This window comes from Centropristis striata, chromosome 8 (assembly GCF_030273125.1).
Source record: "Centropristis striata isolate RG_2023a ecotype Rhode Island chromosome 8, C.striata_1.0, whole genome shotgun sequence".
Classification (NCBI taxonomy): Eukaryota; Metazoa; Chordata; class Actinopteri; order Perciformes; family Serranidae; genus Centropristis; species Centropristis striata.
Window position 1 is genome coordinate 13,138,790 of NC_081524.1, and position 27,891 is coordinate 13,166,680.

General features: G+C 38.2%; 1 protein-coding gene across 1 annotated transcript; it reads right to left on the reverse strand.

The window, feature by feature from the left end:
* Positions 1-231: 231 nt before the first annotated feature.
* Positions 232-27,829, reverse strand: rorc (RAR-related orphan receptor C). The gene is made up of 13 exons (XM_059340228.1): positions 27,591-27,829; positions 27,379-27,503; positions 21,592-21,621; positions 10,667-10,752; positions 8,602-8,743; positions 7,519-7,878; positions 6,257-6,358; positions 5,573-5,694; positions 3,866-3,998; positions 3,657-3,764; positions 3,421-3,531; positions 2,494-2,603; positions 232-2,061 (listed from the first exon to the last, which is right to left on the reverse strand). The coding sequence occupies exons 2-13, from the start codon at positions 27,428-27,430 to the stop codon at positions 1,897-1,899; spliced, it is 1,521 nt and encodes a 506-aa protein (XP_059196211.1). The 5' UTR covers positions 27,431-27,503; positions 27,591-27,829; the 3' UTR covers positions 232-1,896.
* Positions 27,830-27,891: the final 62 nt, after the last annotated feature.

A 27,891-nucleotide genomic window follows, 5' to 3' on the forward strand; every position in this document is an offset into this window, starting at 1 on the left:
TGAATGCTGCAGAAAGAATTCTGCAGTAGTGCAGGAACTATGCCTGGATGTCCTCGATACCAACAATAATAACTCATGTTTATCACTTCAGAGCTATGTCTGCTATGAATAAACTGGATTTCTCTTATCATATCATACCATGAGCTGTTTTTCTTCCCTGTCTCGGCCTTACAAAGTGTTTATATTAGACAATTTAAGAAAAAATAAGACAAATAAAGTTTCCACGTCTGCTTGGTGTCACAGCTTCAGCAGTTTATTAGAAGATTTACATGGAATTATCTTCATTATAATCTCAGCTGTTCCAGGAACAGAGAGGACTACATGTGGACATACAGTACTTAATGCTGAAACCTCTCATCATTTTCTCTTTACAAAAGATCTTTTCAAAGATATGTAAAGAAAACAAAACATATGCAAGTTAATCTGGAAAAAAAAGGGAAAAGTTTGCACACAGGAAGAGATTTCTACTGTATCTCTCACTTCTTATTTCAATTTCTACATTTAATGCAACATCTTTTCAAAGCTCAAAGGATATAAAAGTCTGTGAGGATTTATTTAAACACAAAGGAAAATATTTTATTTAGAGGTACTTCTGCTTTGTAGGACTTTTTAATCAATCTGTGACAACATCAACCTGAGGAGAGGCATTTCTCTACAGACAAACAGACACAAAGAGGCAGGTTGTCTCTTGCACAGAGGGTGTGTTTAACCCAGAATATGTAATTAACACACACCAATATTTCATGGTTTGTGGAGAATACTTGTTATGCAATATGTTAACCTTCACATATATATGTAATATGTGGGTGCAGTCTATTTTGCAGGCTCTTGAAAGACTGAGAGAACTTCTGGCTCGTTTGAAAGCAACTTGTTGTCACTCTGCAACATCGCAGTTAAATGCATGAAAAAAAAAATCATCAACTTCCCAATATGCACCATTGCTCAAGTCTCTGTTGGGACATATTGAGCACATGATTTGACTGCAGATGTGGATTGTGTAATATTAATTTTTTCATTAAAAACCGAGTCAGCATCTGTAACACTATTGTTGGATTTGCACGTGATTATTATTCACATTCGTTAAAGACATAATGTATAACCTTTCCGCATTAAAATGACTAGACCTGAACATGTTGCTTCTTCAAGATGTCACCCACCTTCATCTTTTGGTGTTTTTTTTTTATTGAGAGACCACACTAGCGACAGAAAATGACATACTATGCATAAATACATCAGAGCAACGATCCACTATAGCTCATTTCCTCACTATTTGTATATATGTAGATTTTTGTGTACTTAAATAACTTATTGCTTTAATTATTCTGTGTTTTACTGTTGGTCTTTTTTCAATTTAAGCACCTCTGAGAGCAATGTAATACTGGAGTGAAATTCCTAGTAAATTTCTTGGTTTGTTTACTGGATGATTCTTTCTTTGTGTCTCACCTTGGTAGAATTCTGTGTGACTTTTTATACTTTATACTTTTATACTTTATGAATTCTGGGTGGATTACCGTTTTAACTTTCAGTTGTCAACAGTCAGTGTCCTGCCTCTTTGAATCTCTTTGTCCAAACACACTGTGACACACAGTAACTCACAACAGCACATCCTGAGAGAAAATGAATGCTGTACCCCACTGACAATGTGTTTCCCTGGAATAATCAAAAATAATTTCAAGCTATCAAAATATTGAAATCTATGTATTTGACACAATCTACCAAAAAACTCTGTTGGAATTCATGTAATACTTAACACGCTACGATTACTGTGCTTTTCTCATTTATATTCATTATTAGAAAAATAGATTCTGTCAGGAAGAAATAACAAGATTTAAAATAATGTGTTTGTGTATGTTTGTGTGTGTGTGTGTGTGTGTGTTTGCATATTCTAATAAATCATCAGTGAGTGATCCCCGGCAGCAGCTCTGCCTCAGAGGCGAACAGCTCCTTGTACAGCGGAGGGAACATAGAGTGAGCGGTGAGCGGGTAACGCTGACTGAACCAGCGCAGCTTCTCCATGTGCAGACTGCACAGTGAACGCAACACCGCCATCCTCTGGTACAGCTGCAGGACACACACACACACACACACACACACACACACACACAGTTAGAGTCTGCGTTCTACTGCAGTGAGGAACATGCAGGTCAAATAATTTGGCTTAACAGCTGTTGGTTGTTTTGTTTTTATTTTTTATTTTATATTTTCTTCTTTTTTTGCTGGGACAGTTAGAATGTATAAATTATATGTTGATTGTAATTCAATGATTGTAAATATTGCTTTCTTTTATTGTTATTAGTTTTTCTTTTCTTTTAAATATAATAATTTATTGTAAATATTGCTTTCCTTATCTTGTTATCTTTTTTTCTGATGCTTGCTTTGGCAATATATACATTGTTACGTCATGCCAATAAAGCCAATTGAATTGAATTGAATTGAATTTGTTTGGATGAAGCAAATACGGATAAAGTATCTGCTTTGAAGTGAGACATGTACCTTCTGCATTAGACTTTCTTGGTTGTCTCGGTGTAGAATGTGTGTGAGTCCAAACTCCAGGCTTCGTTGCACTCGCTGAACTCTGCCTCTGTCCTCCAGACATGGACGATCTGCACAGAAGCAAGCAGTAAAGGATTTATTCTTAAACATCTTACCTTCAATTCAAATCACTTAACGTGCTGTGTATGTGAATATTCCTGCATCCCTGTGTGGCCTGGTAATAAAACCATGTCCTTTACCAGCCACTGGAGGGCAGAAAGACTACAAGTGTGGGAATAAATAAAAGAAAGTACAGGGTAAAATGTGATGGAAAACATGCTGAAAGGATGACTTGTATCTGTCAAACAGTTTTCCGATATTTGTCTATTTTTGGATTGAAAGTGAAAGGTGATTCTCTGGGCATGGAAATTAAATACTTTTACAGAGAGTTATACAGATGTTTTTTTTGCAATATTAATTAAAAAAAATTAGTCATTAGACAAATTTTGGAAAATGATAAAAGAACTATTTTTCAAAAAACTTGATATTAAAGATGACTGATTCAGACACAGATCAACATAAATCTGAAAATGAAAACCAGAGGTAATCCTACAAAGCAAGGAAAAAATAATCTGCCTCTAAAATGGAAACAAAATTAAACAAATGCAAAGCCCGAGCACTGCAAAAATCTAAAATCCTAACAGTATATTTATTAGATTAATGTCAAAATATCTTATTAGGCAAGGCAAGTTTATTTGTATAGCACAATTCAACACAAGGTAATTCAAAGTGCTTTACATAAACATTAAAAACAGCAAGACACAATTATTACACGGAATAAACGTCTTATTTCAAGAGACCTTAACAAGCGTGTGAAATATCTTGCTTTCCTACTTTTTTCCCACTTTTTTATGCAGCATAACTGAGAGACAGGTGAGTGGATCTTACCTGTGTTGATCAGCACCAGAGCACTGAAGAGAGCGATCTGCTGCTCGGTGAGTTTTAGAGCACACATACCGTGAGCAAAGTCAAACACCGCTGTGATTAAATCACCACATGCTGCAAGAAAAAGAAACCACAGAGCGTTGATAAACCACCATTATTATCTAATGTGCTCGCTGCACAAATGGTTTCAGAACTGCCTTTGTGCCTTAGGTTGGAGCAACATGTAGAGAAATCCTCACCCAAAGACTTAAAGACTTCAACTCCTGCAAATTTCCCATCAAAGAAGACGGTGTTGTTCTCTGTGTTGAAGAAGCGACTCATCCTCACCAGAACCACCTCCATGGAGCCTGAGTGAAGAGGGAGGAAAGGGATCCATTAAAAGAAGATAGAAAGGAGAAGCTTTATAGATTTTGATTGAATGTGTGTCAGTTTCTTGAGATAAACTCACCAGTCTTAAGGAGAGCAATCTGGTCGTTCTGACTGAGCATACGGAAGCCTGGGATGTGTTTCGCAAACTCCACCACATACTGCACAGCATCAGTCAGTCGGATGGCGCAGTGCTGCCACATTTCATCCACCGACTGGGAGTAAAACAGAGCAAAAATATTGTAGGGTGAGCTTATTTCAACATAACATCTTAATCAACCTAAAAAGGGACTCTAATTTGATCACATCCTGAAATAACTAATCCTTTCTGTCCACTCTGCTGCTATTTGTTTGCATTTAGCAGAGCTGGTTTCTGCATTTTATCTTTTTATTTACCACACTTAGATTGACAATGTTAAAGGTTTCTGTTCCATTCACTTTGGCGCCACCTATGGCGATAAACTGTAATTGCAGTTGTTGGCAGATTTAAGCTGCATTTACACCGAATCCAGAGCTGCAGCGACTAAAGCAGGGTCGTTCGGCAATGGCCTCTTTTGTGTGTGACATCATGTTGTGAACTTTAACCCCTTACAAAGCACAGGGTGGCAGTAATGCCTCTAAAGCAGTTTGCTAAATGCCATTAAACAGTAACAGAGAAGAAGAAGAAATTGGCTCCTGAATTGGACCTTTTCTTCTATTTCTGTCCGCGAACTCAAACAAATAAACACAAACCAAAAGAAGCTTCTTGGTATCACTTTCATTTCACAGCATACAGCAGTAGTACACTAAACAAAACCAAGGTCTCCTCTTCCTGTTTGCGTCTTCCTGTTTGATCCCCAGTTTGATCAGATTTCGTTTCTCCATAAATCGATCCTTTTTAAACTGTTTCGCTGTTTGTTTTCTGTGTTTTGTTTTTCTTTAAGTTATATTACCCAATTCATATCTATCTGGACACATTGGTGCTAATTGTTGTACTCATGTCTACCCCATGTCTTTGTAATTACCATTCAGCATTGCACTTTTGTTATACTGAAAATCTTTCAATAAACAATTTGATTTAAAAACTGTTTCGCTGCAGGGCCACAGCTCTTTGTTTTCTCTGGAATCCCCTGCAGTCCCCACCACAGCCTAAATGAACCACCACGCTCAAATGAATCAGAGGAGTCACATTTTGCGCCTGATTTGCTGTCAATGAGGTCCTGAGGCTTGAAACTTCTACGCTGGCAAATTTATTTAGATCAGCTCCTTTTATGAGCCCTGCAGCTCACTAGATGAAACGGTAACCACAGCATAGACGGTGTGTGTAAATAAGCATGGCTGTGTGAAAGAGCGAATTATTATCTATTATCACTACGCACGGCTTGTGATTTTTTCCTGGGAATTTCGCCACAGACACTCATTTCATAATAATTCACATGCAAAGGCTTTCAACAATGGGCCAGAGATTCAATGGACACTATCTTACCTCACCTTTTAATGATAGATAGTGACTTTTGAGCATTTAAATAAAAAATATAAAATAAAAAGTCTTTGAGATTAAATATTACAGCGTGTGCTAGAGTTAGAGGAAATAAATGTACTTTATATTGAACATACAGAAAGCGTCCTGTGTGTTCAAAGAGGTCAAGATAAAGAAGACAGAGAAAATGGTAAAAAGCTTTCTCAGTTTTCAGTTTTGATGAATCAAAAGTTGCCTCAGCCTTAAGCCTTCTGAAACAACAAGTTTTGTTCTGAGATATAAAAGGAAGTCTGAGAAGCAAAAAAAAAAACAGTTATCAGGTTGGTGTACTTTGCTCTGGTAGGCTTGGATCTCCTCTCTGCTGAGCAGTTTCCATTTGAGCGCCTGTAGCTCCTCCACTCTGTACTGGCTGGTCTCTCTGTGGGAGCGCACAATGCTGGCACACAGCTCATCTGAAAAAGATTACAGAAAAACAAAAATTGGCGATTCATTTTATTCAAGTGGAAGGCTGCCACTCCTCCATCACATCACCACTGGATAAGGGACGTTATGCAGAACCTTAAGATGGAAAAGATCAGATGTACCTTCAACGGTTCCACTAACAGATTCCACAAAACCTGGGACCCTCTAATAACTTATGTGAACAATTTACCTGGCCTGGAACTGGAATTCTGAATGATTACACCTACCCTTGAACAATCCTGTAACATGAAGTATTAGGTGCACTTGTTGTTTTGTTTTGTTTTTGTTTGTTTTTGTTTTTGTCCTCTTGTCTTTTCCTGTCTGTTGTCTATTACGAGTTTGTCACTCTGATTTTGAGCTTGATCTGTCTCTGTTTGTTTTCAGGATTGTTTTTTTTTGGTGATTATTTGTAAAACAGAGAATATGATTGTTCTGTATGATAATTGAAAAATCACAAATAAAGTGTTAAAAAAAAATAAAAAATGTTGTAATGTAATTATTCAAAATGCAATTCAAATACATGCATGTTAGCCCACTGTGCTGTTTGCTCACCCATGTTTCTCAGAGAGTGAGGATAGAGGCTGTAAGGATCCTCCAGAGGGTTGTAGGAATGAATCGCCACCAGATCATGCGACGGCTGTCTGGAGTCAAAGCCTGCCACAAAGAATACAAAATGAAGGATAAATGGAGAGGGATGACAGGAATCGCACACAGCGATGGAAATGGTAAATGGACCTGCACTTATATAGCGCTTTTCTAGTCGCTTTGCGACCACTCAAAGCTTTTTACACTACAGACTGCGCTCATTCACCCTTTCACACGCACATTCATTGTGGTGGCAGAGGCTACCCTAAACGGTGCCACCTGCCACCATCGGGAATTCATTCACACACCGATGAACACTAGCCTGGCTAACACCAGACCAAATCTCATTGGAGATTAGGTCTGGAATCCAGCCGTTCATTTCTCCGTAGAGGAGGTGTGGTTTACGATCCTCCGGAGCCGTTTATTGGGCGCTTAGAATGTCTATCAAAGCGTCTGTAGGTAGCTCTTAGCCAATCAGATCAGTTATACCAGATGACGTAGTAGAGCAACAGAGATGGATGTTTGTTGTGTGTGTGTCTGTGAGAGTGTTGTTTGCTGCTTTGCTTCTCCAGTTCTCGCTTTCTGCAGGATTATTTATTTTCACGCTTTATTCCCCCTCATGTCATTCAGCCACACACATCCACTGATTTTATGGGCAACAAACAAGCTGCTGCGGGTCTCTCGGCGGCTCCGCTGTCCGCGGTAGCGGGGCTATTAGCCGCTAGCGGCTATTAGCTATTAGCCGCTAGCGGCGCTAATAGCCCCGCTACCATAACGCCGGTGATCTCAGCGGAGCCGCCGAGAGACCTTTCGCCTTTTAACTTTTGCTCTAAACTATTTAAAACACCGTCTACAGCTAAAGAGAGTTTCGCGTCTGCAGCAGCCATGTTGGATCTGGAAAGCTTCCAAGTGCCGAGTAGTACGCGTCATCGTCTCACCGTCCCTCCCCGCTCTGTGATTGGATCCCTAAAACAGGGCTAAGAAACTGGCTTGCCAGACTGTCTGGAGGTTCGAAATTAAATTCGAGCGCGCAAGGCAGTCTGGGTATACCCAGGCTAGATGAACACAGCATCGGGAGCAATTTGGGGTTCAATATCTTGCTCAAGGATACTTCGGCATGTAGGCATGTACTTTGGTCAGGGATCTAACCACCCACCCTTCGGTTGGGGGCCAACCGACTCTACCAACTGAGCCACAGCCGCCCCTGTGTACACACACGAGTGCCTCACCTCTTATGTCATGATGTCCGCTGTTGTCCCCCCTCCCCTGGGATCTTGATGTGGGAGACACCCCGGAGGTTCGGTAGATCATGCCCGACACCTGCGACTCGTTCTGGGAGCACACCAGGTAAGGGTGAACATCAGCGGTGTAGGACAGCAGCTCGGCGTCCCCGGGGAAGGAGTAGGCCGAGGCCATGGGCTGGAGGAGCTGTGGCGAGCGGTCCTGACGGGCCTTGGCGGGAAAGGACAAGAGAGACTGGGCGTCTCCCTGAAGCTGCTGCTGCTGCTGCTGCTGCTGCTGTCGGTGCCTCTCCACCTCGGCGATCAGGGAGTCACGCTGGCGTTTGGACATCCGTCCGAACTTCACAGCTGAGGAGGACATAAACATGAATATGTTAAAAAAAAAAAAACACACTCAAAAAAAGCAAACTGGGTGTCTGCTACCTTCTCCTTAGTCTAACATGTAGCTTCTACTAAATAAAATCATGTTTTGTGGTTGAACAGTTTTAAAACATGTAGTTTTAGCATAAAATGCAACACTTTAAAATTTAGTAGAATACTCTATGTTAAAACAACCTAATTAAATTGCTGAATATAATACACTGTCTAAAAATTCTTTATTTTCTGAATAATTACTATTATGTTCATTTTCATATGATAAAGGTAATCTTTTAGGCTAAACCACTTCAACCTAACTTTGTTTTGTTGGCTCAGCACAATTAATTCATGTACTGCACTATTTTAAAAAGTAGTTGTAACTACCCTATTAAATAAAGTAACTCTTAATAATGTCATACATGTTTAAATGGCCCAAGAAAATTATGTTAGTATGTTACAATTACCCTTACAAATCTAGTTAGACTGACCTCTGGTAATTAAGTAACAGTAACGCAAATACATCATGTTGACCCGAAATATTTACATTTTGTTCACTCAACAAAATTGTTTCTCGCTAAATTAAAGCATTTTATTTAGGTGGAAATTATTTCCATAATTTTATTTTGTTCTGGGAGCAAGTTATTTTAATGAGTGCAGATGCTGTGAGTGAAGAAATTTGTCTGTGTGTGTGTGTGTGTGTGTGTGTGTGCTGACCATCTCTGCTCATGCCCTGTGCCAAGCATTTCTGCAGACGGCAGTGTTGGCAGCGGTTGCGGCTGGCCCGGTCGATCTGACAGTTGTTCTGCCTGGAGCAGGAGTACGATACAGTCGGCAGCTGGCTGCGCCGGAAAAATCCCTGAGGGGTGAAATGGGTACAGAGTGGAAAAACAAGATGTTTCAGGCAGATACAAACATGTACAGACAGTATTCTTTTTATTAATATACATATACATACACTACTGGTGAAAAGTTTTAGAACACACCAACTTTTCCAGAATTTAATTGAAAATGATGCCGTTTAATGTCTCAGTCTACTCTGAAATTAATGCACATTTGCAACATTTAAAATTCTTTATTGAGCATGATAGTGTTTTGAAAGTAAAAAAAAGATTCAAAATCACATTTTATGTTGGACTAAAGGACTAAAAAAAGACACAAAATGACCAAAAAAAGACACAAAATGACTAAAAAAAGACACAAAATGACAAAAAAAAGACACAAAATGACAAAAAAGACACAAAATGACTAAAAAAAGACACAAAATGACTAAAAAAAAGACACAAAATGACTTACAAAGACATGAAAAGAATTCAAAAATGGACAAAATAGCCCAAGACTCCATAGAGTTAAGTTGTTAACCCATTTCTTGTTCCCTGAAAAAGGCCTACTTGTATAATTCTGAAATGTACATTATTTTTCAGTTATGGTTAAGCTTACCTTTTTTTATTTACCTCTGGCAGTTCACCACTTACCTTTGTACCTGTAAGCTGTTCATTTGACTTGAACTGCTTGAACTTCAATGAAAAACTGGAAAAATTGGGGTGTTCTAAAACTTTTGACCGGTAGTGTACATACATAATATACACGGTCGCCCATGAAGTTGGAATAATTTTGTTTTTCAGACACAATCCTCTTTTAATTGTGATTTCATTTTCATTGTGATATTTTTGGAAGAGCTTGATTAATAAAGTTTTGAGAAGATATAAACTTCTGTTACAACTGTCAGGAATAAATCACATTGTCACAACCATTTCATCATCAGGACAAATTCTTCTCTCATATTTAAGAAAACTTATATCTACTGTATTTGTAACTATGAATTCCAACTTCATGGGCGACCATGTATACAGTATACATGAGTTGTGATTTTAAAGCTCTGATGAACAAACTTTGCTACAAGAAATAATTTCTAAATACTAATCAGCTGAAATATATGGAGTGATAGCAGTCTGATGAAACAAGAATATATAAACAGGTGCATCTCATTAAATAAGAATATCATGGAAAAGTCCATTTCCAGCAGTTCAAGTCAAATAGCCAACCGAGTATTGAGTCATTTAGATGGACATTCTTTTCAGAGGCCAACATTTTCATATTATACATACTTTTTAAAATTGGTCTTTTGCTATATTAAAATTGTATTAAGACACTGAATTTTAGGTCTTAATACATGTAAGCCATAATCATTATAATTACAAGAAATTAAATAAATTAAGATATGAAATGTTTATACAGTACAGGCCAAAAGTTTGGACACACCTTCTCATTCAATGCGTTTTTCTTTATTTTCATGACTATTTACATTGTAGATTCTCACTGAAGGCATCAAAACTATGAATGAACACATATGGAATTATGCACTTAACAAAAAAGTGTGAAATAACTGAAAACATGTCTTGTATTTTAGATTCCTCAAAGTAACCACCCTTTGCTTACTAGAATATAAGACATGTTTTCAGTTATTTCACACTTTTTTGTTAAGTACATAATTCCACATGTGTTCATTAATAGTTTTGATGAATTTACAATGTCAATAGTCATGAAAATAAAGGAAACGCATTGAATGAGAAGGTGTGTCCAAACTTTTGGCCTGTACTGTATATATATATATATATATATATATATATATATATATATATGTGTGTGTAATAGATCTGTATAATGTGTTATTTCCACTTTTCGTATTGAATTACTGACATGAACTTACTATGATATTCTAATTTATTGAGATGCACCAGTATATATGATTTATATATAGTGTTGCATGCTGCCGCCTCACCTTGCAGCCCTCACAGGTGATGACTCCATAATGAACTCCAGAGGACTTATCACCGCAGATCTTACATGGGATAACTTCAATCTGGGCTGAACAAACACAGAAGTAAAAGCAGTCGTGTTAACCTTTTTAAATGCAGCCCTCTTCTTCTTTCCTCTGATAACTTAAGATCGGAAGACTTCAATAATTCATCATTCATCCTGGTAAAATATAAAGTTAAAAAAAGACCAAGATCTAAATGTGTACTGTAAAAATAGGGCTTAAAATTGATTAAAAAGTAATTTTCTGACAGCCTCATGATATCAATACTGATGCATTCAAAAAGGGGGCATAAAAAGTTAAATTTTATAGTATTAACCTTTATAGTAAAATATGCCAACAAGCATGAAAATGATGCAGCACATTTTTACCCAGAGCAGTAAACTGGAAGTTGATTCCCTACCGTGAGAACTTGACTCTTGTCCTGTACTTCCCCTTAAACATCTATCAACTGTGTGACCAGAGTGAACCAAAGGTATTTTCCTCTCGAGCACCTCCTGCCTTAATACTACTAAACAAAATAACATCAAATACGGCAAGGAGAGGAGTCTTCTGAGGACGTGGAATATTTTCAAATGGAGAAAGGCGGAGAAGACGAAGGTGTCAACCTCAGAGCCCTTTTAAGTGGTTGACTGGCTTCTCTTTCACTCTGACTGTCCCTCTTTCATGTCACTTCTTTCTTTGTGAATCCTTCTCTGTCTCGCTCATAAAGGACACAGCTGCCAGTAATGCACTCTCTCTAACTTCATCACTGCCAGTAAGGGCCCACCTCCCCCCTCACCTCCCCCCGTGCCCCTGATCTCTGTGAGCTCTCTCACCCCTCAGCCTTTTGCTTAGTGGCGATTTTTGTCAGAATCAGTTGTCATTTCATTCATTATAGTACTAGAAATGTCTCAGCTCCTGTGTTGTTGACAGACCTGAACAGATTTATAGCTTATCCTGACAAATGTAGTCCCAATAAAAAGGTCACTAATAATCACTTGAGTCACAATATGAGCATTTGGTGAGTATTGTGATACAATATATTGCGATTTAACTGATTAACTGCATTTTGTGTCCACAAAATTAAATTCAATCAAGAATTGTTTTGCCAAATAAGAGAAAATCCTCACTTCAGTCTTTTTATTTCTCCACAATGAGAGTCAAACACAGACTGACCAACAAAGTATTCAGTCAAACTGAACTGATATCAAACATGTCTGGAGGACAACAACTGCAGCATTTTATCAAACTTTCCTCAAAGTGATGGAGGCACATATCTGGGTTCCAGTGTCTTTAGCATGTAGCTAAAACCTTTGCAACTTTGCAGCGTTATTTTGACAATTTTCTGACATGATATCCTGACACATAATACCTATAGATTCCTTAGATTTTCTAGTTTCATATGATACCAGTATCTCCAGTATATTCCTAAAAGTGAGCCTGCTACGGCCTCCGGGAAAAAACAAAAACCGGGAAAATACCGACGTTAAATAAATGCTAAATATCGATACTTGGCGGCCATGAATCGATACAATATCGCCACGCAAAATATCGCAATACTATGCTGTATTGATTTTTCCCCCCACCTCTAGTAAAGTTCACATCACAGAATGAATTTATGATGACACTCAACCAGGAAGCACAGCACACAGTATTGTCATTTAATCTCCTTTTATCTATTCCTGTCATCTTCTGTCTTCCTTCCACAAATGCACTGAAGGTGTGAGATTGTTTTCTGCGAAACACTTCTGATGCTGATTTACAGTAGTATTTCCGTGCATAACTGTGTCAAATTTTCTCACGAGTGTGTGTTAGTGTGTCAGTGTGTGCCCTCTTTATCTAGTGCCACAGGGATCACCTGAAGGCTCCTGAGGAGGACAGCCGGTCTGAAGTTAAATACACGTTATAAATGACGTAGAGTGTGTGTGCATGTGTGACGAGGCACAAATGACATAAAACTGACATGAGAGTGTTGCTGCTGCTTATACAGGTGACTGACCTCAAGATTTACCATGATAAGGATCAGAGTATTTCACAAATTGACTCTGTAAAAGATGACTGGATGGTTCAAATAAACTTAACAGAAACATCTCCTGCAAGCTCAATATCAAACATATCATCATATAAAGTGACTGAGGTGGGACTATGGTTGCATTTCTGTCTTTCGTGCAGGATAGGCGGAGAGAACATGAGTGGTCTCTGTTTTTTTCACTATTTCACTTCTGATTGTCAACCTCAAAAAACAGGAAATCCACCGTGACCCACAACCTTTCACTGATCACACACGTACTCACACACACAAACACACACAGCAATCACATCGACTTTCCATACAGTCATAGCTCTGATAATTCTTTATATGACACCTTAACCACACAGCGCGGCATCTGAAGCAGCATCGAGTTAAATTATGACTTCCTTTTTGGTGACAAAGGTTAAAAAAAAAGCAACTGCAAGAAAGGGATTCTGCCTTGGATTAGCCTGAGAGTATCGAGACACGAGTGTCTAGTCAGTGAGTGGAAATTAACTTGAACCGTCAGATAGTCAGACAAACACTGAAGCTCCTGTGAGCTTTTGTTATCTCCCGCCACAGGCTCAGACCAATCGAACCCAGCATCTCCTTGAGCGTGTGCATGCTCGAAGAGGTAGAGATAACACTGAAAAATAACTAAACCACCGTTGTTTCTTCCATTTGGGTTTTTTTCAGTGACTAAGACAGTGTTATTGTGTTAAAGCAGCCAATATGGCTGGCTTTGTTTTTTGAAACGTGAAACTTTGATCTAAAATTGCACCTTTTATTAGGAGCCAGTGCCTAAACTGCATATATAAGTTTACCAAATAGACTGTATTACATATGGGTGTAGTCTCTGTGGCATATAGGTTTCTGAAGAACGTGTGGGTCGCCATCTTGGTATTGTTTGACTCCCGGGTAATCCGTAAAAAGGGCAAAGAGGAGGAGTATGGGTGAGCTGAGGGTGAGGGCAGCTGCCTGTCACTCAAGGCTGCCATGCCCTTAATTAAGCATGATTTTAAGGGTGTGAGATTAACATAAATATAACGTAACGTCCTGAGACCCGAGCTTTTGTTTGGTATGTATTGTTAGTTTCTCCTAGATATTTTGGATTTGTAGGACCTGATAAATACAAAAACTAAGCATTGTCTTTGAACAGGAATTAGTTAAAATAAAAAAAAAGAATGAGTTAATTTTACTGTATAACGCAATTCATTCACCAGTGAATACAACTTTTTATTTCCTTACATTTACACCCTCTCATTTGAAGAATGATAAGTCTATTCGTTTTCAAATGAATACTTCCTGATTAGCAGAGTCGAAACTTGTAGTTAATGCTAAAAATAGTCAAACTTGCACAGAACATCAAACTACAAACATTATTAAGCACAAATACTCAAGTTTTAGCCATAAAATCTGATCAGCTTTTGTACCTGGTCCACTTTTGTCTGGGTAAAAGCTGTTAATTGACTTTACCAAGATGCTGCCATCTGATTTTTACACTAATTGATGTATTGCTTTTATTCTAGAGTGCATAGTTATAGTTAAGCAGAATGAAGTATAAGGTCCAGAAAACCTAAAATGAAATGTCCACATATGAGGACGCAGGGTCACAGGAGGTTAAACAGGTGAGTTGTACAACAGGCCACTTTATTATGTACACCTGCAACTGCTTGTTAATGCAAATATCCAATCAGCCAATTAAATGGCAGCAACTCAATGCATTTAGGCCTGTAGACATAGTGAAGATGACCTGCTGAAGCTCAAACTGAGCATCAGAATGGGGAAGAAAGGTGATTTAAGCGACTTTGAACGTGACATAACAAGCTGCTCTGAGTATTTCAGAAACTGCTGATCTACACAACCATCTCTAGGGTTTACAGAGAAGGTCGAAAAAGAGATAATATCCAGTGAGCGACAGTTTTATGGGACAAATTGCCTTGTTGATGCCTGAGGTCAGAGGAGAATGGCCAGACTGGTTTGAGATGATAGAAAGGCAGCAGATGAGGCTTCAAAAAGCCAAATTTGAGGAAATCTGGGAGAAGTGCAGATTGTACATCGCCCCGAAACGCCCTTCTTTTGTTTAATATTGTGTAACTTCCTTTTTTTTAAAATGTTTTAATCTGTTTTTTACTACTTACTGTAGATGGAAACACCCCCAAGTTCTGTTCGTTCGTTTGTTTATAAAAATCTAAAAATATGGATCACAGTGTCTATTATCAAAACGGTGATGACTGTTGTAATGTGATATTGAAATGTGATTCTAAATAAAGACAAAATGTAAAAAAAAAAAAGAAAGGCAACAGTTACTCAAATAACAACTTGTTACAACCGAGATATGCAGAAGACCATCTCTGATCGCACAACATGTTGAAGCAGATGAGCTCACCACCATTTTATTAGGTACATATTGCAGATAATAAAGTGGCCAGCAGGGGTCTAAACAGTCACAGTTGTCATTCATGAGAAAATTAGTTATAGAGGCCCAAACTGTTTTTTGAACCAGGCTGTAAACAAGTTTATTTCTGCTGTAAAGTTGGGCATGTTAACATGGGGGTCTATGGGGATTAACTCGCTTTTGGAGCCAGCATCAAGTGGCCATTGGAGAAACTTTTTGCACTTTTTGTTACTTCTGTGTTGGCTTTATTTTTCAGGCGTGGTCGTTTCGGCTTGATTTGACCTTCATGTAGCAGGCTGGCTCAACCACTCAGCACGACCCAATTAATAAGGTTAAAAATATATTTCTGCTGTAGGTTTTATTTGCATTTGTGCCCAGTCAAAATTATTTTTGGCTTCCCAGAAGCAAATGAGGTTGTTTGATTTTTGGGTGAAAACATCAAACAAATGTGAAAATGATTCAGCTGACAGAAGAACAAGATGAACAAAAAGGACATTTTCACTCAGTTCACTATTCAACATATCAGACTGTACTACTGTAATAAAGATCTTTTTTCTTTTATGTCACATTTTCATTATTAAGCCGATGGATAACTGCATAGTATCTTAATTACTTAAGGTGAATAAAATTGGCAGCCATATTTTCTGTTTCAGCAACCAAAAGCTGATGGCTAGTTGTCACAAAGTTAGCTTTGAGCCCTGGCAGCACTTTTCACTTTATTTGCATTATGCCATGATTTATAATATCTTAAACCCTCAACATTATATCTACTGCATTTCAGTAGCACTGTACAGTATGAAACTAACCATAAACACCACACTAAACTGTACCCACATATTCAGACTGAAGGGAGATCATTTAGACAAAACAGCCGATCCAGTCGATTATAATTATTCATTTTATAATAATGCATTATGTGCTCGACGATGTTAAGAAGTGGAGATGTTTGAGTACAGTAGCTGTTCACTGGTGGAAATGTTCTGGTTTGTCTGTCAAAATAAAAGAGTGCCACCTCCCACGCTTCCGCGTACAAGTACAAGAATATGTATACCAAGAAGCTGCTACACAAGAGACGGACTGATTTATGTCTTTTGATCAGGATTTAGTAATCAATGACTTCAAAAGCACATTTGTCAGGGTTGTCGTAGAAGCTTCCGTGTAACACAAACAGCAAATAGGTGAATAGATGATGAAACATTCACAGGCTTCTCCTGAGTCGAACGACTTGCTGATGAACACTGGACTAAAATTTTTAACGTTTGTGATTCTTAAACTCGATGACAAAGTAAAGAGGACAAACCTCATAAAATGAGGCCTGAAAAGGTAAAAAAGATAATTATCACCTAAAATTTACCGAGGACATCAACGCAAAAAAAAGAGAAAGGTAAGGAAGGTTTTGACCTCTGGATTTCAACCTAGAAAGAGTTTATTTCTGTCGCTCGGTGTGTGTGTGTGTGTGTGTGTGTGTGTGTGTGTGTGTGTGTCTGTGGGTGGAGGAGTGGGGGGGTGGATGATACAGATTACCACTCTCAACTTTTCTGTCTCGGCCTGAAATCACACCATCAGCAATAAAAACCTAAACTTTCCTCTGACGGAAGCTTACATTTGGTACATACGCAAGCAAGAGTGCAAACAAACTTTATATACACACACACACTCTTACACACACACACACACAGACACGCACACAAACAGATTGCGTGTTTGCGAGAAACTGAAAACTTTTATAACGACACATTATTAAAGGTTAGGAGGATTATAAACACTTTATGATCATTTTATTTATTTGCGGCACAACTAAATGTTTAAACTTACCTCAAAATATTGTAAATTATTTAATTAATAATATTTTTAATTGGTGGGAAAGTCTATTGTAATTTATATAAATAGTATAATAAAGATTTTAATTTGGTATATTGCTGAGGCAACATTTAAAGAAATTCCCATCACTTTATTTTATATTATTTTATATATTGTATCAAAATGTATATATGGGGGGCGGTAAATTGCTGAATTTTTGTAGTTCACAAAATATAAAAGTATACATAATATTGTAATATATTAAATGTACAGTAAATTAAAGGGGTAAATGTCAAACTAAATTCAACCTTAGATTGTTTGGTCTTGCTGTGCAATGCAAAAAAAATCTCTAGAAGCTCTAAAAATTACTCTGACCTACTGGAATAGAAATAAAATATGCCCGTGAGAATACATTTTCTTTAGCAGAAGTCATGATTTAGAAATGAATTAATCTAACTGTAATGTGTATTTAATTATATTTTTAACAAAACCTAAGAAAGAACAAACAGAAAGAACAAAACTATTCATCATCAGATAGAATAAAAGTTATTCTAAATCAAGACAAACTGGGGAATTTTATTAAGAACTATTTCTTCTCACTCTTCTCTATCTAATGTAATGTCTGGTTACATAGATTTCGGTGCCGACTGCAGATCTACAGGTGTGAAATGTTTTTATGTTTAAGAATCAAACTGTGTTGGTGGATACAGACAGTGAGAACTTATTCACTACTGAGTTTCATTCATTATTTGACAGCAACAAAGTGACAAAAAGGGGATTATCAAAGCTGATCTGAAAACTAATTAGCATCAGATCTACCATATCTTACTTTGAAGTGCAGACTGAATTTGGAGGAGTCTGAAGGAGGTAATGTTTTGACAGCAGCAAAGTGTATGAATCAGCTCATGGCGTTGTATTTCTTTCACCATATTTTTGGGGGGAATGTGTCACCTGCGATTTTTGATCTTGAGCTTTGATCTGAAGCCAACCGCTTTTGCTGCTTTGGAAGTGCTGCACAGAGGAACAAGGAAATCCTTTCTGATAAAGAAACTGTGTAAAAATCTACACAGGAATCTCCCGAACACAACAACAAAGCCAAACAATAAATGTGCGTGTGTGTTATTTGTGACGGCGTCGATCCCACTGCGAGAATTAAAAGTTTAAAGTGAAGACACTAAAAGTTTCAGCCACTTTTTTTCCTCTCTCTCATGCAACACATGATCCACACACAGCTGCAGGACAAACATATGCTCTATCTTTGCGCCATCTAAAAAGCAGCTGCGGATCTGTGTGTGCTTCTGCATCGATGTGTGTGTGTGTGTTTGCATGTTGCAAGAGAGAAAGAGTGTGTAAGCCACTTGCATTGAGAAGACTAATATCGTTTGTCTCCTCCTTCCATCTGTGTCCTTTTATTCTATTAATTTTGGAATTTCTTTGTATAAGAAATCATTTATTTCTAAAATAATATCAGCATTTCCTCTGCATCCTGTCTACTGTATGTGTGTGTAGTCAGTCCATTCAAACTGATGCACTGCGGTTGTGAAGCATCCTGTTTTCCTGTCTCTTTCGTTTTTAAGTATTCGGTGGAAGTGTTTGCAAAATGGGTTTGTGCCATGTCAAATGTCATATTAAAACCCAGTCTCCTGGGCCTTAATAACTTTTATTCCCATAATTTTATTACTTATAAAGGAGAAATGATCACTGTAAACAAAAGAGGTTTTGCAGATCAACTCAAAACGTTTCAAAATTTGTTTAAAAAAGTGCAAATTTGAACTTTTGCAGCTTCTGTACATCATATGTGAGCCTAGCGTCTGGCCTGAGGTGAATGTGGGAGGCACAGAGGGAAGAAATATCTGACACATGATTCAAAACTTAAATTCATCAAAGGGAGCTCAAAATTGAGTCATGTTACCAAACCCCGAGACTGAAACACGCATATCGATGTGAACGTACCGAACAGTCGGCCAATCAAGAACTCCGGAGACTCAAAGAAGTTTCAAAACAAATAAAAACATCAGCCTTCATAAGGTGTAATGTAAACTCTACGTATATGTGTGTGTGTGTCGTAAAAAGAATCTGCCATAAGTGAAAATGTATATATGTATATGCATCAACATTAAAATAAGGCGACAAAGGTGCAATATTGTGAAATTTAGAGCCATTTTGAACTTGAAGGTTTTACTGTTAGATGCCGTGTTCTGTCAGAAAATGAGTAGTAAAAAGGCTGATTTGACGTGTTTGAAGCCACAGGTGTGTGTCTTAAGTGCATGAATACACAGTTATTTCAGTGATTTGATAAAAGCTTTAAAAAACAAACCCCAACATACAACTTTGTAAAGCGGATACTAGACGTCTCGTCGTTGCATCAGAAGCATCACGTCACAATCATATCATCACTTTCAACAAACTATAAAATCAGGGTTGACTGGAAAGAACCTTCCATCCAAAAGCATGTAACTGATCGGATTGATATATATCTTTGATTGGACTGCCCACATACACACTCATTCACACACACACACACACACACACACACACACATACATACACGCTCACACCAAAGAACTTCATCCCTACCTCGCATCATCCTCACTCCTCCACTTGTCTCAGACGTTTGTCCCACTTTCACAAACACTTGTCCTCTCACTTTGTCTAACAGTACTTTTTTTTTCTTTTGACACACTTTTTCTGTCAATGCAACACCTATTCTGTCAATCTTCTTTTTTCGTTCGTCCTTTAGCGAGTCGGGTCGGGTGCTCACTGCAGCTTCAGCTCACATATTCAGACTTTTGAGTGAGACTTTTGTCAGTCACCGCCTCACCTTCCTTGTTAGCATGTGTGAGTGTGTGTGTGTGTGTGTGTGAGAGAGAGAGAGAGAGAGAGAGAGAGAGGAGAGAAGACAGAGACAAAGAAAGGGGGGGACTGTCCCCTGCCCTGGCTTCTTTCTCAAGGTACTTTTTCCTTATACCTTTGTTGTTATCCTTCACCCCCTCACTCTGCACCACAAGTTAAAGAAATCTGCTTTATCGTGTCTAGCACCTTATAGACTCTCCCTGAGAATTTATTTCAACCCATTTGCAACAGGAATAACTGTGGGTGCAGTAAAAACATGGTAAATTAAGATTTTATTAATCTCAAACCGACATTTTTTGTTTTTTTTAAGTTGTCCTTTTGATGCTTATGATGCAGGATTATTTCTTTACATTGACGGTAATAAGAAAAAGCACTGAGATATTTTACTTGAGTAAAAGTAGAAATATCACACTATGAATTGTCTCTTTTATATGCAAAAATTCAGAATTTTACTTCCGTAGAAGTGCAAAATTATTGCAGGCAAAATAAAGTATCTAAAGTTGAATAATGGGCCCCATTAGGGTTTTATATTATTGGATTGGGAAAATTATTATTACTACTAATACATCAAGATGTATCATTTAAATGCTGCAGCTGGTTGAGGTGGTGCTACTTACACTACTTAGAGCTACTTACTTATTATTAGAAAGTTATTAACAGTATCAGTTATTATCTCACAGATTATATTCAATATCAATTAAGATGCCAGTGATTTTCTTGCCTGGGCTGTAACAAGTGAGAAAAAAGGGAAAAATGTCCATCCATGTAACTTAAAAATCCAGTTTGATGTATTTAAATGTTTTGTTTTGTTGGTCCAAAACCAAAAGATGTTCAGTTTAATATGATTTGAAATAAAAAAAAACAGGCAATGTCTAAATAAAATAAAAGAATAAAAACTGCATTTATACAATATTTGCATGGAAATAACTTTAACAATCAATCGATCATCAAAATAATTGATTATTTTTTGTTGATCTTATTAACTAATTGTTGCGCTCTATACTGTTGGGTCATGCATCATATAAACTGCACTTATGTTTTGTATGTAAAATCTTCAATCCGTCAGGTTGATGTAAAACAATATACTAAATGAGTGGAGTAGAAAAAAAGTAGCAGAAAATAGAGATACACAAGTACAGTAAACGTGCCTCAAAGTGATATTTAAATGCAGTACTTAGGTTTTCTTTCTCTCCTTCTATCATCCCTCCATCTTCAGCACCTGACTGACTGGAGACCACCACGGCTCTCTCGTCTTTACTGCTAACCTCTCCTCAGTCTGCTTTACATACATTTGAACACACAAGCAACGATCAATAAAATCGTCATCATTTCAACTCAACATGTTTATCATCACACCACCTAACACTAAGGTCGGTGTGTTAAACGCAGCACCTCCACACTCGATAACGAACCCAGGTGTGCTAAAGTTGTGGCAGAAAGTGTTAAACCAAAGAAGTTAAAAAAAGACGAGATGTTATCGCTGTCATCTGAACTCAGATGCCAAAGTGCCAAAGCCATAGTAGCTGGTATTTTCATCACTGTGTGTACGCGCTGTGTGTGTATTTGTGTGTGTGAGACAGAGAGAGAGAGAGAGAGAGGGGGGGGGGGGGCAGCACAGCTGCAGCACACACACACTGTGCTGCTAATGGCCCAACTCCAGCGACACCACAGTGCGTTAGTGTGTGTTTGCGTGCTGTACAGGTGCAATGTTGTATGTTCACTAACTATGAAGGTTACCACAATGCATGCACAAATATCTAGCACAAACACAAGCAACGTCATCACCACACACACACACACACACACACACACACATGCTTACACACAGTATTTTTTTAGACTTACTCAAATGAGTCTTCTTGGACACGGCTCCTCCTGAGAGGGAAAAAAATTAGTTAGTGATTGAAAACTACACAACACATGACTGTTAATACACATTTAGGACTGTACAGCATATTAGCATCTGGGTGAATATTAAAAAAACACAACATGCTGTGTACTCTTTAGACATCAAACTCAGATAAACACAAGGTACTTTTTAAAGATGGGTAGGTCTGATTTTAACACTTGGATTTTTTTTTAAACCCCACCTGTGTCAGAAAATAACCAAGAACATTAATTCAAGTACAAGATTCAAGATTAAAAAATACTTTATTATCTATAAAAATAGTGATAGAAATGATCTGAGGTTAGGGGCTCCAAAGCCCCATTAAGTATAAAACTACACTAGATACGCTTGGCTTTGTTTAAATAGGATATAAAGGTGAGAATAGAGTTTCCATTAATTCACTTGTTGTGCTCTGAAACCCCAATTTCCGAGCCCAATGGGATTTTTTTTTCCAGTTGGTAACTACTGTCATTTTTCCAAAAACACCACATAACGGCAGCAAAAAGGCAGATATTTCAATGTTAAAAAAAGCGAAAAAATGTATCGATTCTTCCTTCGCCCACGCTTCGAGTTTCCACCAAGTTTCGTGAAAATTGTGCCTGTAGTTTTTTTTTCATAATCCTACTGATTAACAAAGAAAAAAACAAACCAAACCAAAAATATGACCTACTCAGTGGAGATAAAAACACTTACTGCAGAGTAAGTATTTTATCTTCTCAGATAATCTGTGGCAATTTGGCAGTAAAACATCATGTTTACAATAATAAAATATATAATAATATATAATATATAATAAAATATAACCCCCCAAAACAATAAAAAATATGCAAATGAACATCTAACTGTTTGTGAGATCCTGAAAATTAAACGTGCAGGGTTGTCTTTTAATGAAGGGATTAAATAAAACTAGCACTGAATGTGACAGAAACAGACCCAGGCTTCATGTTACAGATTCAGCTGTGATAAACTTCTCATTGTCAAATCCTGAATGGCAGTTTAGTTCACAGTTATCAGAATGCAGTCCTGTATTTTAGTATTTTTTCCAATGTACAAAGGCCTGTAGACAGATAAGAAGCCTCACTGATAGCCAAGAGGCTAAATTAGAGGATTCTTATTTACACTGCTGTGTGTCTATGTTATGTTTGTGTGACTCTTAGGCACCCACACACACACACACACACACACACAGAAGGAGATAAAGGCAGAGGAAGGTGGGTGTCTGTGAAGCAATAGGTCCTTTTTTTTTGTTTGCCTGTTCGACCGCAATTGTGAGAAAGTCTGAATTGCACTGAGTTTAAGTGAACACACACAAGGTTTATTTCTGGAGTTGTATGCATGTGTGTGTGTGTGTGTGTGTGTGCGTGTGTGTGTGTGTATGTGTGAGACAGAGAGGTCTGAAGGCAGGGGAGATAAGTATCAATGGAAGACGCAGAGCTAGCCGGCCTTTGTCTGGCGCCAGATCAGGCCCTCTGTGGTTTCTACTGTTTTCCTCCCCTCGTCAAATCAGTTTTGCTTCATAAGCAGAAAGCATGGAATGAAAGCAGAGCAGCGCATGCACACGCGGAAAATGTAAAGAAATTTCAACACTAAGTGAGCGAAAGGGGATTGCAAAATGAAATATATAGATAGATTGTACATTTAGGATGAATGAAAAGGGACATTCTTGTGAGTTGGACATAAACATAATCTTGAAAATGAGAGCATTCGTTTCAACTCTTATATTTCTTTAAAGTTAATATGCTAATTACACTGGCAATGCAATAATATGGTATCAGTGAGGAGTGAAGGCTGACTTCCCTTCTTTTATTAGACAGGTTTACAGATGCACCACAGTATCCTATATATTAAGATAATCTGTATGATATTTTTTATCTGATCAACAAATAACTGCATCAATAGCATAAAGCTGATAGTTGATGGCTTTGTTCTTTGGCAAATCACACACTTTTATCAACAGGAATGAGCCAGATGAAATTATTTAAAGTCACTCGCAACATACAGTAAGTACGCTGCTGTCATTTCTGAAATGTGGTATTTACCCGTTTTAACCTATTAAAGGTGATTTCTACGCAGAATGGAATAAACTGTTTGTGGTTGGTGGCTGGTGTGGCAAAAAAAGCCTAATTTCAATAACCAACATCGGCTTCTGTACAAACTAAATGTGACACAGCACGAACACTTTTAGCAAGACACACCTGTCATCCAGGCCATAAACCCACCACCATGTACACACACACACACACACACACTGTACATGACCCTGCTGATTACAGGGGCAAAAACATCAACACCACTCGTCAGTCAAAATCTCACTAATGTCTCTACACTCTGACATCTAAGCCGACTGCAGAAGTGACAGTTGCTGTGTTACATAACAGCACTGAAGTCCACTGAACCCAGAGAGCAGGCCGGCAACTTCGGCTGAATACAAACCATCAGACACACAGTACAGAAAAGACACAAAACGCAAATGTATTAGAGTCAGAAGAGTAACTTCGTTGTTTAATGTCCAGCCTTCATGTAAAAGAAATCATGAAGGCAGATGGTGTTTTTAAATCTGTGACCTTCTGAAGAAAATCACAAAATAAAAAAAATCTCAAAACATAATAACATACTCAATTTACTCTGATGAAGCAGGTTTTCCATACTTTTTTTTATTTCAATAGTTTTTTATTAGCACAAAAGCAGAACGAAACAGTACCAAGGTATCAAGGGACTCTTCTTTTTCCCCTTTCCCCCACATTTCCCCAAAGACACTGTCCAACCCACCCCACAATCCCCCAACCAGGTCTCCGGTAAGCGCACCAAAAAAATTCCCACCTCATGTACGACTTCAGTGTAAAATTTTGCAAGAGGAGTTGAATAAATGATCGCACATCTGGTAATGAAATAGAGCAAAAAATAAAACAAATAAGTGAAATAAAATAAATAATAAGAATAAGAATAAAAAAAGTGGTGGAGTCTACTGTTAATATATAATGACATTTATTGTTATTTTGTGATTTAATTGCTTATTTAACTTTGGGGCAGTGGCGGTCTAAAGGTTAGAGGAGTGAGTTTGTGATCAGTTCAATCCCTGAAACAACAGGTCATATCTGGGAGAGGAAAGTGAAAGAGCAGCGCTCGCCCTCCCTCATTTCCACGACTCAGGTACTCTTGAGCAAGGCCTTCAACCCCCAACTGCTCCACTGGAGCTGCTCAGTGGCAGACAAATCAGACTGTGTTTGTACTGGACAGCTTTCAGGTGTGAATGTGATCAGGGTGTTTTGAAAAAGGGAGCATCACTCAGTTAATTAAAAACAATAACTAGTGTATTCTTACCATCGTGTGAGGGGTTCATTAATCATGAAGAAGTCAGAAATCTAGATCAGCAGTGACCACTAACAAACCAAAAAATATCACCATAAATTTGGATCAATAAAACTGAATCAATTTGAGTCAATGTGGAAAAACTCAATTTTGGGAAAATTAAATTGAGGTGTGATCAAATAAAAGCGTAACAAAATAAAATCAGGATTCACAGTTGTAAGATAAAAAAAACAAAAACATTTTGAATATATTACTAAGAAAAAAATACATTAGTGTTTGATGTGAACATGTTGGCCTATAAATGACTGACCGAATGTTTAAAAAAAGACTTTGAGGAGCTGTAGAAAGGTTTTTTGTCCATATGAAATTATTTTTAGTTGCAAGAAATTAGCCAGAAAGAGGCCAGATGCTCGATATTATTTTGGTTTACAGAGAGTTAATAATGAGTGTTGATATTGTGAAAATAAACTCTATCATATTCACAAATGACAGCAGAATAATATAAAGCGCATATGAAGAAGAGGATCGGACCCACGTTAGATCCCTGAGGGACCCCACAGAGAGTGTGTACCCAGTAATGAACATGCAGGAGGAAACGCAATGTGGAGCAGTTCCAGAGACTCAAACCCAGCTCTCGAGAAAAATGAGAAGACACCCACAACAGCCACTAAAACCAAGACACTCATCACCTTAAGAAGAGCCATCTCAGCAGTATGAAAAACTGTACAACCACACTGAAACTCCACTTCAACCAGACTGAAACACCATTACAACAGTTCCAGTATCTGATAAATTAGCTGATGTTTTTCTTTTACAAAAACCTTTAACCCCTTAACCATTACTCCCCATGTAGCTTTATGGGTGTTAAAATTATCTTTTTCCGCTTTGGTAGACAATATTTTTGATGTAGTGTATTGTGTTGTTCCAGCTCCAGCTCCAGCTCCAGCTCTGTCGTGCATCATTTCACAGAAATCTGTCATATTTGGTATATTTTGATACTTTGGTATCGCCATAAGCACTTAAAATAAAATTACATGGGTTTAAAAGATGTTAAGCTGCACAGCATGAGCTGACCAAAGGCAGGACATTTTAATATATGATTAATTATTATCACACAGTATTTAATTTCTGCCGATAGGGGTCTCCTAATCAAAACAATATTTGTTATTGTTTTGATTGAGAGACCCCAATAAGGCTGCCCTGCCTCCGTCAATTACTCTGGGTCGACTAATATTTCTCTAGCCATTATTTTCTGTATTTTTTTTATTATTTTTTCCCCAGAAATGTATGAGCACTTCTCTGGTAAACACAAGGATTTAAAGTGGTGTTTGTGCATGATTCCTTGTGAAAATCTTAGTTTTACAGGTCTGTCATTAAATCAACAAATCGATTTGATGACAAAATTGTGTGTTGTTGTTATCGACTAAGAATTTCTTTGCCAAGGACAGTCCTGTAAAAAAAACTTGAGGTGAAGTAGCGTAGGGTCATGGGAGCTGTTTTTGTTGTCTCTATCTGACGTGTTATAGGCAAAAAATATGTCCACAAAAGAGTTAATATATGACGTAACATTTAGCAACTTTTTTCACCTTATGTCATTTAATTTTAATAAAATAATCACAAGTTACAGTAGTCAACCCAACGTTAGCTCCAGTAGCTAACCTAAAGTTAACTATTGCTATATGGGGAGTTTGAGGTAGCCTGGCACCCTTATCCGTGGTCAAAATGATCATACTATAACTTTCTGAGCATTTTGCACATTGTTATGACATTAGTATATGCATTAGCTTGGTGGCTGGATTGATATTATTATATATAGATATATTAGCTCCCTACTGAAACACTGTGTTGCAGAAATAATGATGCTGTGTGGCACAAACATGCTGTTTGACTGTTACAGAGTATAATCCTGTGATTTACAAATACTCTCTGTCAGTAAAGCAGTTGCAAACTGTGAGAGCAGTAGCAAAGTGACAACCAACAGTTTGATTTGAGCCAGGGAGAGGCTTTGAATAGTAAACCATTGACCAAAAAAAGAAGCAAAAAATAAGAACTAATCCCTAAGGATTACTCCGGCTTACTGCCATTCTTACCCACCTTAACCACCCTGCAGGGATGAGGAGAGGTAATGAGGTAAAGTGGACGAGAGTGGAGGGAAAGGAGATAACAGTGAACATTAAGAGGAACAGCCGGTGCAGGAAAGGTGATGAGATAGAGAGTAGGAAGAAGGACATAGATGTGGGTGGGGGGAGTAAAGCATGGCATCCTGGGAGATAAAGCATGCTTTGTGCAAAAGTGAAAATGCACATAATGACACTTTAAATGTAAAGATAAGACTGGAGAAAACAGATGTAAGCAGGTAAACTAGTTGCATGAGATGCATGAGCATTACAGCCCACACATGCTGCAGAATAAACCTCAGTGATGGATCCTCTTACCTCTTTTGATGGGGTTGTCAGCGGGGGGCATGTCGGGCTCCTCATATTCCATAACTCTCCTGTCAAAACACTGGGCGGCCCTACACACTCACACACTCACACACAAACACACAAACCACAGACGCCTGCCAAGTCAGTCGGTTTTTGAACTCCACTTGCCGCCATTTGACTCAGACTGTAACGTGACAGCAGAAGTGGAGCTCACATACTACCTGTTGGCTGTTCTAGCGCCCGGGCCGGCGCAGGCATTTGAAAACATGCACTGCCATGTCGCCTCCTTCCTTTCCCTTACTGCGGGTCCCAAAACTCGGTCCTCATCCTCTCTGGTCAGCCTCCCTGTGTCCAACGGTACACCTCCTCTTGTGTGGTTGTTTTGAAATAATTTAATTCCCCCCGAGGCAGCAGCAGCAGAGAGGAGAGCGTGCAGCTGGACCGGCCGGCCGTTCACAAGCCGTGCGCCCCGGTCTCCCCCCTCCCCTCCATGCGCTCTCTGTGCGCCCTGACCGTCCCAGG